General features: G+C 37.7%; 1 protein-coding gene across 7 annotated transcripts in view; it reads left to right on the top strand.

Annotated features, from left to right (window-relative positions):
- The window catches only part of ABCB4 (ATP binding cassette subfamily B member 4), a 71952-nt gene that overhangs the window by 21401 nt on the left and 29298 nt on the right, over positions 1-21253 (top strand). For all 7 annotated transcript variants that reach the window (XM_038556687.1, XM_038556686.1, XM_038556684.1 and 4 more), the window contains 7 exons: positions 2810-2923; positions 4040-4150; positions 4555-4680; positions 7520-7723; positions 8078-8248; positions 15691-15852; positions 20589-20765. In XM_038556687.1, coding sequence (XP_038412615.1) covers positions 2810-2923; positions 4040-4150; positions 4555-4680; positions 7520-7723; positions 8078-8248; positions 15691-15852; positions 20589-20765 — 1065 coding nt within the window. The remainder of the gene's footprint in view (positions 1-2809; positions 2924-4039; positions 4151-4554; positions 4681-7519; positions 7724-8077; positions 8249-15690; positions 15853-20588; positions 20766-21253) is intronic.

The following is a 21253-nucleotide window of genomic DNA, read 5'->3' as shown; positions in this document are numbered from 1 at the left end:
TGTTTTCTTTCATAGTCTTCCTTTTAAAGAATGAGTCTGATTATAGGCTTTTCGTCTTTTGGTGAATCTTTGCTCTATCCCATGGGCAGAACTGGCCTTCTGGAATACACAAGGCCCAATTATGAGTCGGGGGCAGAAAAGTAGCATGTAGTTAGACCACATACAATATATAAAAGCTATATAATACATAAAAGAAAGTAAAAATTGAATGAACTTATCAATGAACAAATATGGTTTTGAGGCATCCCCTTTCTGCCACTGAGTTTCATTATATAAGAAAGTAAACATTATTATAGATGGGACATAGTATGAGAGAAATTTACATAATATAAAATATCAGTTATCCAAAATATAAGGAGGATGAACATGGTTTTAGTTTATGATCCTAAAAATAATATATACTAGTAGTTATACAAAGGATTAGAATACAGAATTTTAAAAATTACAAATGACTTAGAATTACTTAGAATCTAATAATCCATATCTCTGTTTTCTTTAGTTTAAAATTTTTTAAATTAAATTCAATTAAATAATCCATATATATTTAATGATAACTTTTGGTGTAGATCTCCCAGATAATGTTATATATATATATTTTTTTTTTCTTTCAAGACTGGGATTATATCATACATATCTTTTCATAAAGATTTCTTTTTAAAAGATTTGCTTATTTGTTTTTTGTTTGTTTGTTTTTATTCATGAGAGGACACAGAGAGAGAGAGAGAGAGAGGCAGAGACACAGGCAGAGGGAGAAGCAGGCTCCATGCAGGGAGCCTGATGTGGGACTCGATCCCAGGACTCCAGGATCATGCTCTGGGCTGAAGGCCGGCACCAAACCGCTGAGCCACCCAGGCATCCCAAGATTTACTTATTTGGTAGAGAGAGAGCATACAAGCAGAAGGAAGGGCAGAAGGAAAGGGAGAGAATCCTCAAGCCCACTCCCCACTAAACATGTCACCTGATGTTGGGCTCGATCCCAGGATCCAAAGATCATGACCTAAGCTGAAATCAAGAGTTGAGTGCTTAACTGACTAAGCCACCCAGACACCTGTCCAACCTTTTTTATAGACCAGCAATTTTTTTATACCATTTTTATGTGTCAGTGATGATCAAACAACATATAACCATTCCAAGTCCAATTTTTTTTTATTTTTTTGAAGTTTATTTGTTTGTTTATTCATTCATTCATAAGAGACACAGAGAGAAAGAGAGGCAGAGACACAGGCAGAGGGAGAAGCAGGCTCACAGGGAGCCCGATGTGGGATTCGATCCCGGGACTCCAGGGTCATCATGCCCTGGGCTGAAGGCAGCACTAAACCGCTGAGCCATCTGGGCTGCTCAAGTCCAATTTTTTAAAACCTAAATGTTCCTATTTTTCTAAGCAGAGGATACTGACCCATTTGGTACTTTGGTGATGAATGAGTGTCATTATGAAAATAAAGCATTTCAAAATGTTTTCCAGAGTGATATCTTCAGATTCCATTAGGTGTTGAGGTGTGTTTGCCAGATGAGCTTTTATAATTGTGGAGTCAATTCATTCTTTTCTTTTCTTTTCTTTTCTTTTCTTTTCTTTTCTTTTCTTTTCTTTTCTTTTCTTTCTTTTCTTTCTTTTCTTTTCTTCTTTCTTTCTTTCTTTCTTTCTTTCTTTCTTTCTTTCTTTCTTTCTTTCTTTCTTTCTTTCTTTCTTTCTTTTCTTTTCTTTTCTTTCTTCTTTCCCTTTTCTCATTTTGGCCTCCTTTCTGGTGGTCAGCTCCGAAGCTCTCCACCTTCTCCACATCTTCATTTTCTAAATTTTGTAAAGGTGAGAGAATCCTGACTCCTCTCTCTGGTCCAGTCTCCTCTTTTGTGCCATGTGGACAGTGACATCTCCCTGGCAGGGCTGGAGAGTGAGAGCCATGATGCAGAGAACCCAGCTACACCCTCTGCATAAACGTAGAGAGCTCTGATGCATGAACTTTGTAACATCTATTTTGGTAGAGACATTTTGGCTTCCTTATTGGTTCTTATCTGTATTGCAGACTGGATAGATATTTGTGGGATATTTGAATTCTGGGTATGTGACATTTTATTATTACTGTCTTCGGAGAAAAGTTAAGCTGTATGTAGAAGTTTCATCATGCCCAAAGAGAGAGGAGTAATTTGTCTATCTGTTTGAGTTCTTTGGTTAAGTTATACTAATAATATACATTCCTGGAGCTATATCCTTGGCTTTTCTATATTAAAGGGAAATGTGTTAATCTCTCTGTGCTATAGTATAGAATAATCATGTGAAGGAATTATTAATCAAGGCACACAGGTATGATTTAGCTATATATAATGTGGGATCTGTTATTTTATATTAAAAAATCTTATCAAAATATGTATGTAAAGTACTGTTTTTTTTTTAGGGAAAGTCCATGGGACCGAAATCTACTGTTTCATCTTGAACATTCTGTGTAGTTCTATGCTTAGTAGACAAAGTCAGCAAGGACTGAATAATAATACAAATGAGAAATGTTTCCCTCTATTGGCATCAGCTTTAGAGTCAGGAAAGTAGGTATAAAAACCTTTCTGACTCTGTAAGTGCAGGAAAAGGACAACAGATAGTTGGACAAGCTAGACAAGGAAATATTTGTGAGGTTGAAGAAGCCCATTGTGCAATGAAAAGCTATATTAACTTTATAGATTTTGCCCTTTTGCAAAAAAAAAAAAAATAAGGGATAAACCTAAACTCCATCCTTAGTGTAGCATGTGTTTCAAGCAGTCCTATTTGAGATAAAAACAGGCACAGAATGGGGCTTATAACTTCTTCTTGTGTTCTTTTGCTCAGGTCTTTTTTTCAATCCTGATTGGAGCCTTCAGTGTGGGACAGGCTGCTCCATGTATTGACTCTTTTGCCAATGCAAGAGGAGCCGCCTATGCGATCTTCAACATTATTGACAGTGTGAGTCATTTATTATTTCCATGTCAAAAAAAATTCCTTGAGGCTTGCACACTTAAATCTGGCTTTAGGTTAAAAATTATGTGAAAGTTAATTATGTGAAAATAAGGGACCTCTTAGTAATGAGTGAAACAAAATGCCTCATTAATATTTCTAAAAGTTCATCTTGAAATAATTTAATAACACTGATCTTGCTTTGGAAATGTACATCTGCACCAATGTGTTTATTATTAGAGTTCAGAGCAAAGATGTTTGCTCTTCCAAGCTTTTCTCCCTTGCTCTTCCATGTTGTAACTAGATGAGGAATATTATGATTTCTGTACACAGGCTGAGTAGATGGACAAATTATTGGTGGGACCCATATCAACAGTATATTTTGCTGCGGGTTGCCCCCTTTGAAGAAAAAAATCACTGCATGATTCATATGACTTTGAATCATCAATGTGGAATGAGTTTTACTAACTGCAGTGACATAAAGAATATAGTTTTCACATACTGAAGCACGTCATCACATTTACATAAATAAAATGCAAAGTAGGTGCCTGAAGTTTGGTCAAGTAATCCAAGCAGATCCTCCTGTTTTATTGACCTGAATCAGGAGAAAATTATTCAGCTTCTAAATATATTTACAGTTTACATTTCTCCCAAATAAGTTGGCCCTGACAAATTGTTCCATCTTCACAATCCAAATCCATTTCCTTTGTTGTTTAGGGATAAGTTTATTTTCACTAAATGCTTGAGTACTTGGTTATCTCAATCCTACTAGTATGTCTGGTTATTGCACTTGTAGGAAGCATGGGTATCTGACCATTTGGAAAATGTATGGGAATATGCCAAAAACTTAAAGTGAGATATCCTGGGAAATGATATTAATATATCCCTAGGTACTTTTCAGAAAACGTCTGTTTTCTGTGAAGGAATATTTCCTTACACACACACACACACACACACACACACACATACACACACATTCACATACAATCTACAACTAGGTTCTGTTTCATGGGAAGGAAGTTATGCCATTCAAGGTCCTCTTTTTGGAATTTGCTAAATCATATTCCTTAAAAGTGCAGTTGGTTGTCCTATGATGGAATAGTCATTGAATTTTGTTTTATTTAGAATCCTAAAATTGACAGTTTTTCAGAGAGAGGACACAAACCTGACAGCATCAAAGGGAATTTGGAGTTCATTGATGTTCATTTTTCTTATCCAGCTCGAGCTGATGTAAAGGTACTGTCACTGATGTTTTTATAAGAATTCCTAACTCTGATTGTTTAATCATCATAAGGACTCTGAAGTCTGTTATTTTGATATTTATATGATTTTTTTCCTGTGGCAGGTTTTATTTCCTTATTTGCTACTTTCTTCAATTTAAAACTGAATCAAATTAGTCCCCTTTTGACACATGGGTGGCTCAGGGGTTGAGCATCTGCCTTTGGCTCAGGGAGTGATCCTGGGGTCCTGGGATGGAGTCCCACATCAGACTCAATGCAGGGAGTCTCCTTCTCCCTCTGCCTATGGCTCTGTCTCTCTCTGTGTCTCTCATGAATAAATAAATAAAATATTTTAAAAAATTAGTCCCCTTCCAGGATTTTGTCGTGAAGAGTGTTCTCTTTCTCTCTTTTCCTTCACAGATCTTGAAGGGTCTCAACCTGAAGGTTCAGAGCGGGCAGACGGTGGCGCTGGTTGGGAACAGTGGCTGTGGGAAAAGTACAACCGTGCAGCTGATGCAGAGGCTCTATGACCCTGATGAGGGTATGGTAAGTGGTCAGAACCAAGTTCGCAAAGTGGTCAGCTGGCTACCAATTAGCCCTGCAAATTTTTTTTTAGTAGAAAATTTGCATGTGAATCTAATTTTGGTAAAAAAAAAAAAAAGGTTATAGAATTGCAATGCCTCTAGATAATTCACTCAAACACTTAGACTGAGCACCTGGGTGGCTCAGTGGTTGAGCCTTCAGCTCAGAGCGTGATCCCGGGGTACTGGGATAGAGTCCCACATCGGGATCCCCACAGGGAGCCTGCTTCTCTCTCTACCTGTATCTTTACCTCTGTCTCTGTGTCTCTCATGAATAAATAAATAAAATCTAAAAACAAAAACAAAAACCCCACTTAGGCTGGTTTAAAAAATATACAAGATAATAAAAGCCAAAAAAGATAGATGACACTTTCTAGTGTTCTAACTAAGCATTTCCTAACTCACTAAATCAACTGTAAGACACTCATCCAGACAACTGAGACTGTTATTTTTAAGGAATTATTGGGTTTGGTAAAAAATATTCCACATAGCAATTTTTGAGAACCTGATAATCAAGGTCACAAGAAATCTCAGGACAGGAATTAAATTCATCAAAGACAGTTGAGTTTTCTTAAGTGTTGGAATATCTGAAGGAGAAAATGGGATAGTTTCTTTAAAAACTTCTGAAGACTTGCAAGACATTATTAGCCTAGGGTATATTCTTTGCCTTTAAAAATTTTTCTTATGGGGCATGTGGGTGGCTCATTCAGCGCAGCACCCGGCTCTTGCTCTCCACTGAGGGCTTGATCTCAGGGTCGTGAGATTGGCCCCACATTGGGCTCGACACTAGGCATGTAGTCTACTTAAAAAATAGATGAATAAAATGTTAAAAAAATTTTTCTTATAAATTGAAAATTAAAGAAAAGTTGTAAGCAGGAAACACATATAGTCTTTACTCAGATTTACTGTTTCTATTTTGGCCCTTTTACTTTATTGTCTTCTCTCTCTCTCCACATATATAAGAAGTACACATGCACATGCACGCACACACACACACACACACACACACACGAAGGCAGATTTTTTTCTGAACCTTTGAATCGAAGTTAAGGACATCATGACTCTTACATACTTCAGAATGTATTTTCTAAGAAGAAGGACATTCTCTTGCAAAACAGTTATCAATTATCAGTAAATTCAATTTTAATACGATACTAGCCCATGGTATGTATTCAAATTTCCTCAGTTGTGCCAACTTTAGGACATTGAGCTTACCTGGTACTAAAATACATAATAATTCAACAATTTTGAAAACAGAAGATTACAAGTTACAAAGAAAGGCAAAAAATGTTAAAAGGCATTTGAGATAGAACACAGATTGCAGGAGTGAATACAGAGTTCTAGGTACATGAATTATTTATTTAATTAACTTAATAAAATACACATTTTGGAAAAATCTGATATTAGAGGGGAACATAATCCTATCCTTATTTACTAAAGCAAACTCTAGATTGGTCCAACTGTAAACATTTTTCTTTATCTTTAAAAAAAGAACCTAATAAAATACTAATCATTAACAATATGCATTTGAAAATATAGTATTTTTAAAATTATTATTGGAGTAGGAGTGCCTGGCTGACTCAGCCAGTGGAACATGTGACTCTTGATCTTGGGATCATGAGTTTAAGCCCCACATTGGGTGTAAAGCCCAGTTAAAATTTTTTTTAAAGTTTTTTTTAATAAAAAATAAAAAAGATAATTATTGGAGTAATACATATTTTTAAAATATACATGTCAACAAGGGAAAAAGTCTTCAGAAATTCTATAACTCAGAGATATTCACTGTTCACATCATGATTTAGCAATTTGCTTACTAAAATAATAAATGTCCAGAGGTACAGTTTATTCATTTAATTTTTGCTTAAACTTCTCTATAATAAAACATAGTAAAGCTGCAATAAATAGAAACATGGTTTGTGATATATATGGAAAAACTATTATATTTAGTATTTGAGATATTAATATGAATCTGTAATAGGATACGAACATGAAAATCTTTTGAGAATAAGTATGCATCTGTAAAAAGTTTCAAGAAATGTCCAGCCTCATTTATAAATATACATAAAACAAAGCAAATATAAGGTACTAGTTTGCACTTATTAATTAGAAAAAAACAAATTAAAATGATAAAACTCAGAGCTAGTAAATTGCAAAAGCAGATACATTTACATATTTTTGCTGACACTGTAAATTTTAAAAATCTTTTTAGAATGTTGTTTATTCAGCCTTTATTCAGCAAATAATAAATGCCCAATATCACCAGTTATTGTACAGATAAGCAGTTGTTATCAGAGAAATAAAAAGAACTCATACTCTTCTATCTGGTGACTCTCTACTTCTGCAGATTGTCTTTCAGTGTTCCTCGAAAGAAGTCAAATATCCAAATATCTAGCAGGTGGAAAACGCTAAAGTAAATTATGGCATATTACATCTAGTAAGACATCATAATGCCATCAAAATGATATGTAGTTAAGTAGACATTCTTATTCAAATTTAAATAGTGGTAAGCAAAAAATAATAGTACGCTAAAAATATATAACCTAGTACCAGTTATGGAAAATAATCCACCCATGAAAAAACTGTATGTGTAAGATAATAAATATGCTCTTTATTTTTATTCTTGCACATTACTGTTTGTTCCTAATTCTCATCTCCAACCATTTCTAGCCATGAAAATAAGTTAAATAAGTTAATAAGTTAAACATTAAATGTTAGCTAAGACTTTGTGTCACAAATTAAAGCGTCTTGATGCTTTAGATGTCAGATGGTTTAAAATATCTCATGGAAATATTTCTTTCTTTCAGATTAACATTGATGGGCAGGATATTAAGACCTTTAATGTAAGGTATCTCAGGGAAATAATTGGAGTGGTGAGTCAGGAGCCAGTGCTGTTTTCTACCACAATTGCTGAAAATATTCGCTATGGCCGTGGAAATGTCACCATGGATGAGATAAAGAAAGCTGTCAAAGAAGCCAATGCCTATGAGTTTATCATGAAACTACCACAGGTAAAGTCTCTGTTAATGTAGTTGTCCTTGAAATTTGACTTTGACTTCAGGCAAGTGAGTTCTTTCTTCAAAGCTTAACCTAATAATGTTTGAGAGGCAAGGTTGTTCAACTTTGCTTAGGCAAGTCCCTTGCATTATTCAGTTGGAGGTGTAAGGAGTACATACAGCCTGGGACATGAATCCTATAAAATTTTATACAGAGTATATGTTAGTCATTTTTTATTGATTTTATTATAACTTAGGACCCATTATCATAGTCAATATGAAGCTCCATGTTGTCTTCGTGAATTTCTAAACTCCATAGCCTTTTCTACTTGAGATACATCAGGAGCTCCTCCATGTTTTCTGTCATAGAAATTTGACACCCTGGTTGGAGAGAGAGGGGCCCAGCTGAGTGGTGGACAGAAACAGAGAATTGCCATTGCGAGGGCCCTGGTTCGCAACCCTAAGATCCTCCTGCTGGATGAAGCCACGTCAGCCCTGGACACTGAAAGTGAAGCAGAGGTACAGGCGGCCCTGGATAAGGTCAGTCAACCCGAAACACCTGCAGGACCAGCAAACTGAAGCTTTACTGGAAATTCTTGCTAATAGTTTGTGACTCTAGATTGAAAAACATACACATGAGAGCAAGTGAAGCTCTCTCCTGGGGCTGTAATGATTTCCCCTTTCTGTCAGGCCACATTGCAAAGAGAGGTAGATGGCCCATTCTGTAACTGGCTTCCTTTGACCCAAGTGCACTGGTGCCAAATCAGGCCTAGGTAATGAGCCACTTAGCTTCGTTTACTTCTTGCACAGAGGCTATTTCTTTGATCAGAAGTGGCTGTGTTAAAATGTACAAAGAAAAATCTGGTTACCCAGAAACTGGTCCAGATAAAAAAGAGCTCAAAATACTTGCCTTATTTGTAGGTAGGCAATACCACTATCTTTATTCATGAAGGTGAAAGGAAGTAAGGTTCAATTTGTGTGTTTGTCTAAGCACATAAGAAACACATTTTAAGGATGCCAGTTTATGTGTCCAGCTCAGGCATTTCTAAACCTCTCACTGTCATTTTTAAAAGCTGAAGCTTCACAGGAAGCACCTTATGTTGGGACTTTTGTGATCAGTGCTGATATCATCAGTACTGATAACCCAGTGTAATAACCAGAGTCAGATGACACCACATAAATGGGTCTCAAAAACGTAAATATCACAAACATATTTGGTCTCAGAAGGTTTAGTAATCAAATGTACAAGTTACTTGACAACTTCTATCCAAACTACCTCTTGCAATTTTGGATGTAAACCGTATGAATCTTATTTTCTCAGGAAAATTTATACTTGAATCCTAAGTAAACACTGTGTGTTATAAACTGTAATCAGGGCTGCCTGGTTTATCAGATTAATATTTTGTCTTATCTTATATAACTTAATCTAGTAATGATTAATGAGATGATAGTTATTACTCACAAATTCTTACATTGAATTATATTGCTTTCATGTATGTTAAGTCTCAATATTAAGGAACCAAAGTATATATACAGGAAACTGGCATTTGGTTGGTTAATCAGGCATGACTTAAAGCAGGAAATTATTTTTTAAAGTACATAAATTAAAACTTAAAAATTACCTTACATGGGCATTCATGTGTTGACATAGACTTTTTAAGGAAAAGTCAGGTAGGATAAGAAAGATATTTATGGGGGAAAAAGTCCCATTCATCACTAGAGCCCAGGTCCCAATACTTTCTAGGATACAAATATTCAATATATTAGCCCTTTCTGTGCTAAGAGAACAGAATTAGTGGACAAGTAATTTTTTGTTACATGGATGCTACCAGAAAAATTGTGGACTTGCAAGTTTTAATTCATAGTTAGACAAGTTACTTCATTCAATCTTAGTAATTTGTGTCCCCTAGGATTATGATCTCCCCAGTTGATAAACTTTTAGGTTTTAAAAATAGCTGATGAATCACTTATAATTCTTTTTTAATTCCCAAGAAAAGCCCTTAGCAGCTTGGGGAGGAGTTAAGAGCACAGGCTTTGATGCTAGACAGGCTGAGGTTGGAGTCCTGACTCTGTCCCTTTCCAGCTGCATGATCTTGGGAAAATTAACTAACCTCTCTCTAAGCCTGAGATCTTGTAGAAGTAACTGGAGAGAGAGGAAGAAATAATGTCATAGGGTGATTGAAAAGATTAAATGATACCACATGTAAAGTTATTAGCACATGCCTTGCACATGGGAAATGATAATGTTAGCTGGTGCTGTTATTATGGTGACTGCCATTACCATGATTTTTATTAATTGTGCTACTTGCTGAATTGATTACCTATTCTGTATAACAAACCATCCCAAATTCAGACTTAAAACAATAATTCTGTGGATTGGCTGGGTGGATCTTCTGCTGTTTTCACCTAAGCATAAGCAGGATTGAGTTAGCTAAAATAGTCCAACATGGCCTTCCTCCCAGGCTGGCTATTGACTGGGCATCTCATGTGGCTTCTCATACTAATACTTGTACAGTAGGCTAGCCTGGCTGCCTTATGTGGCCTTCTTAGGACATTGTACCCAGAAACAGAAGCTAGAAGACATCTACCTAGAGGCTTAGACTCCAGGACTTCCAAAGTGTCAGTTTCATCGCAATCTGTTGATCACAGCAAGCCACAAGGCAGCCCAGACTGAAGGAGTGAGGAGATAGATTCGACCTCTTGATGGGTGAGCTGGAAAGGATCTGTGACCATATTTAACCATCCACAGCACACTCTCCCACAATTACTTACCCTTCTCCCATGTACAAAATAAATTCACCTCTTCTCGATACTCTCAAAATTCTCATGCAGCTATGACATCAGGTTCAATGTCCAGTACCTGAAGATCTGTATGGGATCCAGATATGGATAGGTTTTTCATGTTATGCTCATCTTGATCCAGAGATCTGTGAACTCAAGAGACAAATTGTCTTCCACACATATACCCAACATGTAATGTTGATGCAAGAATAAGATAATAATAGTCACTCCCATTGTAAAATTAGAACTGGAAGCACATAGCAGTTACTGGTCCATTCTGAAATGCAGTCAGGTGTGTAGCCAATTACTCCAGGGAAAGGGAATGTTCCTTGATTAAGGCCCAGTCCTACCCCATCAGTGAAATGTTCTCTTTGGCTTTAGGCTCCACACTTGGGGTTCTTAGATCCTTCCTCTGAGAAGTACTTCCTGAAAAGGGAATAAATAAGAAATGGCTTGTGAATGCAGCTGAGTAGCTTTCTCAGCATCTTTCTGCCCATAAAATTTGGGACCTACAGGCCTCTTTACATTTTGAATTTTCTCAATCTCTTTCAGTCCAAGCTGGTAGACCCTCCTAAAAACTATGAGTTTGTTTGAAATACAGCCATGGATCACTCAAGCCCCAAAACCTACATCTATATATTTTTTTTCAATATGAACCTCTTTCTACTTTGGGCTGTATGTGAAGCTGCCATGAGAAAATCTTTAATTAAGAGTCTCCAAAGTCCTTTTAGGTAGCTGCAGGCATCTCTAGAATCTGCCTTAAATCTCTGAGAGATTTTTTTAAGGTTTTATTTATTTATTTGAAAGAGAGAGAGAGAGCATGAGCAGAGGAAGGGGCAGAGGAAGAAGCAGGCTCCCCACTGAGCAGGGAGCCTAATATGGGTCTCAATTCCAGGACCACAAGATCATGACTGATCTGAAGGCAGATGCTTAACTGATTGAGCCACCCAGGCACCCCTCTCTGAGAGATTTTAACAAAAAAATCTGATACTCACACACTGATTTGATCTTTGGCTTCATTTCACTGGACTACTAACAATTGATTCTTCAAAAAAGCAGGTACTGGGTCTTCTATGTTTGGTCTAAATTCAACTTGCAAACCAAATAGCTCCTTCTGAAGCTCACCATTCTCTTCCTGTACCTTATAACCTACAGCCAGTGGAATCCCATTGGCACGTTCAACATTCTATTTGGAGATCTCTGGAATCTTCTTAGCCAGATGTACAAGTTCACTAGATACAATACCTTTCTTTCAAGTGACCATAGGACACTTTCTTTTCCAGTTATTAGAAGGTCACATAAGTCTCTTTCCAAGAGCCAGTAGCAATGTCTTTACTTTTCTTCCAGTTTTCACTAACAAGATTTCTGCATTTAAGGCAAAACTTAGTGAGATGGCTGGTGGTGTCCCTCTGTTGGTTTTGCCTAGTCTCTCTTAGGAAGCTCTTTTCAGCTCAGGGTCTGCTGGCCTGGAATGTTCAAGATGGCCTCACTCTTGTGCCTGGCAGTTGGTAATGGGTGTTTCCTGAGGCAGCTCAGTTTTGCCCATGAGGCTTCCCATCTTACATCAGATTAGACAAGCTTCCTTTTACTGTGGATTCAAGATAGCAAACGCACAACTGTAAGGCCTCTTGAAGCCTAGGCTCTGGAAATTGCATAATTCCTTCACATTCTTTAGGTCAAAACAAGTCACAGGGCCTGCTCAGATTTGAGGAGATGGAGAAATAGACTACCTCCGGGAGGGAGTGTTTGTGCTTGTGTTTAATGTACCATAGTCGTTATAGTTTATAATCTACCCAATCGACTGCATACTTTGCAAGATAACTGAGCTAAAATATTTTGCAGACAATAAATCCTATCTTTAAAAGGCAAATCCTTTGTTATTGCACTTTCCTCAGTGATACTAGTCAGTCACTTGGGCCAGTCACAAAGCAACTATATTTTAACAATGACAAGTTGAATTTTGTAATTTATTATTGTTCCTCTGAGGAGCATAAGGATGTAACACTATTATATCTATTTTTGTCCTTCCTTGATTACCTATCCTGCAAGAAGAATATTTTTTATGGATCTTTTATACATTTATCAGTACCTCGTGTGTGGCACCAACTTATTGTAGTTATTTATTTATGTGCCTTCTATATTCTAGAAAGAATAAATCCTCTAGGAGACAGAATTAATAAATGCTTCATATTTAAATCTTTTTTTAAAGTAAGCTCTATGGGATGCCTGTGGGCTCAGCGGTTGATTGCCTGCCTTGGGCCCAGGGTGTGATCCTGGAGTTCCAGGATTGAGCCCCACATCAGGCTCCCTGCATGGAGCCTGCTTCTCCCTCTGCCTGTGGTCTCTGCCTCTCTCAATCTCTCTCTCTCTCTGAATCTCATGAATAAATAAATAAAATCTTTAAAAAATAAAATAAAATAAGCTCTATGCCCAACATGGGATTCAAACTTACTACACTGAGATCAAGAATCGCATGCTCTCCTGAGCCAGCTAAGTGCCTCTATGTTTATATCTTTTTAACAGTTAATCAGGGCTTTGCATATAGTAGATCCTAAATAAATATTTACTGAATAGATTACCATGGTTCAGTTCATTGAAATAATACATGTATACATTAAAAATTTTTAAGGACCATATGAGTTGATGACTCCATAGATAGTGACTATTTATCAAAACAAACAATAGGTTTTTCCATATAAGGTCTTAAAGAATACAAATACAGATTTGCTATTTTGATTTTTTTTTTTTAAATCACAAAGATTCATGCCTATATGACTCTCCTCCTACTCATAGCGTTACCATACTGGAGGGGCAAGAGAAAAATAAAAATTAGCCTCCATGTGATTTTACCAAATGATTCCAAAGGTTTCACTTTATACCCACCCCCCTGTTTTCCCTCAGAAGTTCCAGAAAGGCTAATGGATTAGTACTCTCTTTGTTTGAACTTGCCTTTCATCCCTGCACACCCAAAGTTAGCAGAAGGTTCAAATTTCTTAACATTTGGTGTCCTTGAATCTAGGATATTTATCTGCCAATGTTTTTTCATCATTGGAGCATCTGAGAGCTCTGAAAAAAAACTCTTTGTGTCAAATCTCTAATCTGGCCAGAATTTCTTGGTTAAGGGTGACAGTTTCTAACGTTTAAACTCACCAGTACATCCTTTGTTTCTTCTAGCACATCAATAATTTACTCACAAATCTGACTGTAATTCCTCTGGGCTTTTTTTTTTTATATTGACATAGTATCAACCTATGATTATCATAATATAACACAGTGACTGTTAGCAATTTACTCATCACTATTAGTATCACGAATAAGATTAGAATTATCAAATTATTTCCTACGTGCCTTATCATACATAGACAAAGCCATGCAACTTCCACATCGGTTAATATTTATGCATGCTTCTTTGGGGCCTGTGTACTAAAAATGGAACAGTCTGAAATGTTATCCAATATAGCAATGCTCTAGACTCTGTCTTCTTCTATGTTTTAACTCTTTTATACTTACTTAAACACAGTCGATAATGGTAATATTAATGTAAGGACTGATGGAGAAAGACCACATTACTTTTTTTCAGGTGGTTACACAGTTGACTTCATACCATTTATCATACGATCCATCTTCTCCTACTGATAGATAATGCCAGATTTATCATGTGCTAATTCTTCAATGTTTTTTTTTTAATTCTTCAATGTTTTATATCTATTTCTGGACTCTCTATCTTTATTGATCAAGTCACCTATTCACTGATCGCTTCCCTTGGATTTTACTATTTTAATTGCTATCTTAAGTAGCTTTTTATGGTGTAATATCTGGGGGAAGCACTCTTTGCTCACTAACTTCTTTTTCAGAAATTTCATGGCTGTTTGTTTAAAAAATTGAGATATAATTCATATACCATGAAGTTCACCCTTTTGAAATGTACAATTCACTGATTTTTAGTATATTCACAAGATTTTGCCACAGTCACCACAGTGTAATTGCAGAAGATTTTTGTCATCCCCATGAAAATCTTTTACCCATTAGCAGTCACTCCCCATTCTATGCTTACCCCAGCCCTTGGCAACCACACATCTACTTTCTGTCTCTACCAGTTTTGCCTATTTTGGAAATTTCATATAAATGGAATCATACAATGCATGGTTTTCTGTAACTGGTTTCTTTCATTTCAGTGTTTTCAAAGTCCATCCGTATTCAAGCATGCATCAGAATATCATTCCTTCTTATGGCCCAATAATATTCCATTGTATGGATCTACTTCATTTTGTTTATCCTTTGATTAACTGATGAATATGTGGATTGTTCCCACTTTTTGGCTATTATTAATCTCAGCTGTCGTTATTAATTTGCATTTTTAACTACTTAGGTGAATTAAGCAATACTCTAATAACCATCCTAATGACATGTTTTATTGCCTCAGAGGAGGAGTGGTCTTAAGAAGCTATAGTCTAACAGAGCTAATGAGTATCAAAAAGAATAACCTTTCTTAATGATATAACGTGAATAATTCGATGAGCATTTTCCAGGATTTCAATGCCCATTGATAAATCCACCAAGCCAACATGTGAGCTCACAGAACTACTTAGTGGGGGTGATTTGTAGATTTTAGCATGCATAAAACTCACCTGGGGCACTTGTTAAAAAGCAGTTATTGGCCCCACTCTGGAGATAGTTACGCAGATGGTCTTTGGATTATAATTTAAACCATTCTGACCCCAAAGTACATTTTCATCTAAACTTCCCTGCATGCAGGCCATCAGAATTACAATTGAAATCAGGCACCTCAAAAGAAACCCTACAGAAGTGCCCTGGAGAAGGCTGCATTTGGCAACAATTCTACTAACATGTGGTTGCTAAAGCTCTAGCCTGCCATGTAACTGACAAGGAGGGCTCCTCAGAGGAGTATGAAAGCACTTGAGAAGAGTCAGACCTTTTCTTGTTCTTAGGTAAGCCTATACTACCATGAGCCTTCAAAATTATTCATCCTCATACTAGAGGGGTTGGCGTTCTTTTCTGGTCCAGAGCTCAAGTCTCACTGTAGCCTTCCATAGATGAGGATGTCTGTGTGCCCTGTTCACAAAGGGGGAAGCTAAGCTCATCAACTGCAAACACATGAGACCAATTGCTGAACCGTGCATGCTACTGGCAAGTGCATCAACATTGTAACCCTGTTGCATCACACCTGTCCTCCCTTTTAGGCCAGAGAAGGCCGGACCACCATCGTAATAGCCCATCGACTGTCCACTATCCGAAATGCAGATGTCATTGCTGGGTTTGAGGATGGCGTCATTGTGGAGCAAGGAAACCACAGGGAGCTGATGAAGAAGGAGGGGGTGTACTTCAAGCTTGTTAACATGCAGGTATGTGCTCCAAGAATTTTTCTTTCTGTTTCTCAATATAGCATTCTTTATACTCTTAAAACATCAGGCAGCTAATGCCATGCTGAGAAATATAAAACTTCAGGACTATGCCAAAAATGGGCATCTGAGACTTGAATTCAGAAACAGGCAAGAATCCTGAAAGAAATGTGAGAGAGGAAGGTAAAGGAAGATGTCAAAAACGTTTTGAATCTATTCCTCACCACAGAGATCCTTAATTACCTGTGTTCAAACTAGCAGGTTCTTCCCACCCACAGATTAGGGACCAGAGAAGTGGCAGGAGTAAGAGGGCAATGCTAGGATCTCCAGCAGTTGGAGAGGTCCTATGTGATTTCCAAATGCTTCCTAGATTATCCTAACAAAACCACTAGCAAGATTCATGGCTCTAGGAAGTGAGTAGTGTGGTCTTCTTTTTAAAAAAAAATCATTCATTCTAGTTCCTAAAACAGGTAATATTGATGATAATCATCGGTTTGTATTACTGTTGTATTATGCTTACTTGTGCAACTTTGCAAAATAACCTAGAAATATTTTTTCTAGAAACATGATTCTTAAAACAAATGCATATACTTCTATAAATATAACTGTAACTAGTATGTACAAGGATATTGTTGGTTTTTATCTTAACATTTCAGATATATATCACCCAGATTGCTAACATGAATTGGTACTCAGCAGTCCATTATATTAATGTGTAATAAATTGCTTAGTTGTTTCTCTAAAGTTGGATTCTGGATTTATTTCCAGTATTTCTCTAAGATTTTAGTTATTTATTTTTAAAGATTTTATTTATTTATTCATGAGAGACAGAGAGAGAGAGGCAGAGACCTAGGTAGAGGAAGAAGCAGGCTCCTGCGGGGAGCCCGATGTGGGACTCCATCCCAGGACCCCAGGATCACAACCTGGGCCAAAGGCCGAGGCTCAACCACTGAGCCACCCACGTGCCCCTATTTATGTATGTATGTATGTATTTGAGAGAATGAGAAAGTGCATAAGCACTTTGAGGGGCAGAGGGAGGGACAGAGAATCTCAAGCAGACTCCCTGCTGAGCAGGGAGCCACAGGCAGGCTGGATCCCAAGACCCTGAGATCATGACCTGAGATGAAATCAAAAGTCGGGACACTTAACTGACTGAGCCACTCAGTGCCCCTATTCCTCTATTCTAAATACAGATTTCCTTCACTGTCCAAAAGTAGAATGCTCCTATAAAACCTTTCATAAGCCAAAATGGTATAAAGCAAAAGAGCAATTACCATTAACTTACATGGAAAAAAATTGTGAGCATTCCCACAGCCAGAAAATAACCTCTTATGTTTTTCTGATACCTTAGGACACATCTTGCTAACAGGTGCACAAAACAAATGGAGATAAAGCACGGATGCTCATAGTTCACACAGTTCAGAGCTCTGGCAGCCTGGTGCTGAGATGCAGAGTATAGTCTAGGGAAAGAGCTTGGCCCACTGTGCTGCCAGGCGAGGAGTGTGCTGCCCCTCTGGCAGCTGGCTGCAGAACAAATGTTGAATACTGTTTTCACTTTTCACCTTTTTCACCAGCACAAAAATCCTCCTCAGATTTCTTTTTGTTAGTGAAAACAGGTATTCATGTAGGTCTTTTGTAAAATTGAAGCAGTGAAATGCGAACTTTCAGAAAGCAGAGAATACCTATATTGCCTCTTGGAAATGTGGTTCCAAAAATGTTGAGTCAAAATTTGGCTTTGTTTTCTGACAGGTAACTTCTCTGAGCCTTAGTTTCTGCATTTAAAATACTAAATCTACCATGCAAGCTTGTTATAAGGTGACGAAATAGCACCTGAATATACTTTAAAAACACTTTAAAAAAATATGTGAGTTGTTTTAATAAAACTTATTTTTTAAAAGGAGGCACCGGACACAAAATGATAAATAATAATTACCGAAATTTACAAAGTCCCTGAAGTGAAACTACCAAATGAAATGATGGAAAGTCTTGTAACTCTTGCTTCAATTTGCCAGAGAATATTTTCCAGCAGGAGGGGAATAATTATAGTGTTATTACTAATTGCTTCTATATGGCCGAGGCATCACAGGGTCTTTATCATTTTCCTGGTGTGAAAAAATAAGTATGGGGGCACCTGGGTGGCTCAGTTGATTAAGCAGCTGCTTTTGGCTCACATCATGATCTCAGGGTCCTGGGACTGAGTCCAGCATCCCTGCTCAGCAGGGAGTCTGTTTCTCCCTCTTCTCTCTGCCTGCCACCCCATCTCCACCCCCGTCATGCTCACATGCTCACTCTCTCACACGCACTCTCTCTTTAAAAAATAATGTTCCTTTAATTTAGTTTTAGTTTTCATTTTATTAATGGTTCCTAATGCTGTATGGTTTTGCCTGTGAAGACATGTTAGATCCACAAGTGAGGCAACTACTTTCTCCTCTGGCTGGTCACTTCTGTGCCCCGGAAGGAATGACCTTTCATACCCACCCACAGTTAGGCTGGGAGGCTGCCAAGGGGTGAAGGACAGCTCTGACCCTTCTATATTGTATTCCATAGCCTTTCTCTCCTAGGAAAAGTCATACAATTAAAGATTGAACACTCCTGTGATAGAAGATGCTTGTCACCAGCTAAGCAGTGGTTTCAGCAAGTCCTAGTTTTCTGGCATCTTCACTTGTTCAGTGAGCAGGGTGTGCCCTAAGATGACCACATCAGTGGTCACTGATGTTTCACTAATGTTTCCACGAGTTCTGGCATTCTTTAATGCTTAGTCCCCTAAACTTCTCTATCCTACTCTCACATCTCTCACTTCTGGGTTAGACTTTGCTGTCCCATGACCCTGAGATCATGACCAGATCAGAAATCAAGAATCAGATGCTTAACTGGGGCACCAGGTGCCTCCTGCTTTGTTCTTTTAATTTTGCTTTGTAGTTTTTTTGGCTACCATAAAAAAAGCTTTAAAATCATGTGTAATTATATTATCATTTTATTATTTTATTTCCCTTTATGTCTTCAGGATTTGGAGTTGTTCTTAGGATATTCACCCATGTTTTCTTTCAACATTTATTGTTTTACTTTAAAAAAAGATTTTATTTATTTATGAGAGACAGAGAGAGAGAGAGAGAGGCAGAGACACAGTCAGAGGGAGAAGCAGGCTCCATGCAGGGAGCCCGATGCGGGACTCGATCCCGGGACTCCAGGATCACGCCCTGGGCTGAAGGCAGGCGCCAAACTGCTGAGCCACCCAGGGATCCCCTATTGTTTTACTTTCTATAATTAACTATTTGAGACAGCTGTGGTATATTTGGTATAAGAAATAAAGGCTACTGATTTTAAATCTATACTTTTCATCACCTGGTGAAAGTGGCCATCTCAACTTTGGAGTTCAGTGACCTCAGTACCCACCAAATGAGGGCTTTACATTAAGGCATAGAAAAAAAAAATATCACAGGAGAGAGGGGTTGTTCATTTGTCACAGAAGGCTAAAATCAGAGTGGACTCATTGGGAGAATTGTCCATTGAGATGGACCCTTTGATAGCATGGAGATGACAAAAGGAAAAGAAAAGGCATTCACAAGAGGTGGTCCAGTTTGACTTGCCATGAGCTAGAATTTGGGGGAGCCAGGCTTGAGTGTACAGTGGGCACCTGTGCAAGATTTTTGAGCTGGGATGTGATTTGAGTAGAACTGTCCTTGAGGAAGCTGGTAGCAGTGTGGGGATTGATGAAAGTGAGGCTGCAAGGATGAGTTAGAAGACTAAGGCTTAGTTTGGTTTGGGTGGGGAGATGGTATATAATACAGTTCCAGTTTGAAGCGAGAAAGGAAGTCCCTCATTCAGAACACATCACTGCAGTGTGGTTTGAGGCACATGGGTGAGGTTTTGTCAGGGACTGAAAGCGCAGATGGAAAGCTAGGATCAGATAATATGCAGAGCTCTAGAGAGGCTACTGTAGGTGCTTTAAGGTGCTAGTCAGAGGATTGGTTATGGGGACATGACCTAAAGAGAAGCAAGCACAAGACAATACGGCAATAACTCAGGTCCTAGATAAACCACTAAGAGGTGGACTTGAACATGAGGAAGCCAACTGAGAACCAGACTCAAAGTTCCTCACCAGGCATTGAACTAGAGGTCAGAAATTACCCTTCGCCTTGCCTCTTTAAGGAGAGAATTCATCCTAATGCAGGCAAGGAGGCTTAGCCTGCAGGTGGGGTCACCTGGGGTGAGGTGAGTCTGAGCAGGATACAAGGAGGAAAATGAATACACCCAGCCAGTGGAGGAAAGCAGTTTAATTGCCTCCCATGGGGAGTGACCAGCTTTTCCTTGTTTGTAGCTTTAAAAATTAGTCCTTGCTAATACTTCTATTTGGTGGTGGTCACGACTGGCTCCCTGCATTCTCACATATAGAGAAAACTCCTATGTATCTGCTAGATGATGAAAAATTTGCCTTTTAATTTTTAGGAATTTTTAGAGCATAAAATATTTTATGCTTTAATTTTTATATTGTTCAAATGGAATATATCCTTCCTGTCCTTTTAAACCTTTAACACAACTTCTCTGGGCTGAAACACTTGACACTTTTCAAACTAATCTTGATTAAGAAGCTTTTAGGGAATCTGCAAGTCATGATACATGTAATATTCAAAATGGCTTTATGGTTCTAAGCTTGGAGGTTATATCTGATTGGAAACACACACACACACACACACACACACACACACACACACACAACTTAACATTTTCTCTTCTTTCAGACCTCAGGAAACCAAACCCAATCAGGAGAATTTGATGTTGAACTAAATAATGAAAAGGCTGTTGGGGATAAGGCTCCAAATGGCTGGAAATCTCGCATATTTAGGAATTCTACACAGAAAAGCCTTAGGAATTCACGAAAGTATCATAATGGCCTTGATGTAGAAAGCAAAGAACTTGTAAGTTGTTTTTTTCTCTTAAATTAAAGCTTATATGTTATACTTTTGCTGTTGAAATTCTTACCCTTGAAAGTATATTGCAGGCACAAGTGATTCCTACTATAAATGATACCCTTCCTGGAAAAAAGGAAATTTCAACTTTCAAATGCATTTTGATGAAGAACTGAAATCAATTCCAATTAAAAATGGATTTCCAGTGGGGGAAAAATAGACTCAGAAACATAGTCTTTGTGTTTAGATGCTTAAAAGTAGATAGTCCATTCATTTTTGAGATCCAAGACAAATCTAGAAAAGAGGCCCTAATATGTACATTCTATTAGGAAGGATTACCTCTGATGGTATGTGCTGAAAAAGCCAGAATAACATCAGTTAGAACACATTAAGAGGTTTCATTTCTCTTTCACCTAAAAAAGCCTTAGTAGTGAGAAACCCAACGCTTGCATGGTGGTGACTCTACAGGTCCCTTAGATTCGGGCTCCTTTTGTTCT

Source organism: Canis lupus, chromosome 14 (genome assembly GCF_011100685.1).
Source record: "Canis lupus familiaris isolate Mischka breed German Shepherd chromosome 14, alternate assembly UU_Cfam_GSD_1.0, whole genome shotgun sequence".
NCBI classification, from domain to species: Eukaryota; Metazoa; Chordata; class Mammalia; order Carnivora; family Canidae; genus Canis; species Canis lupus.
The sequence above is the reverse complement of the archived record's forward strand: the minus strand, read 5'-3'. Positions and strand labels throughout refer to the sequence as shown.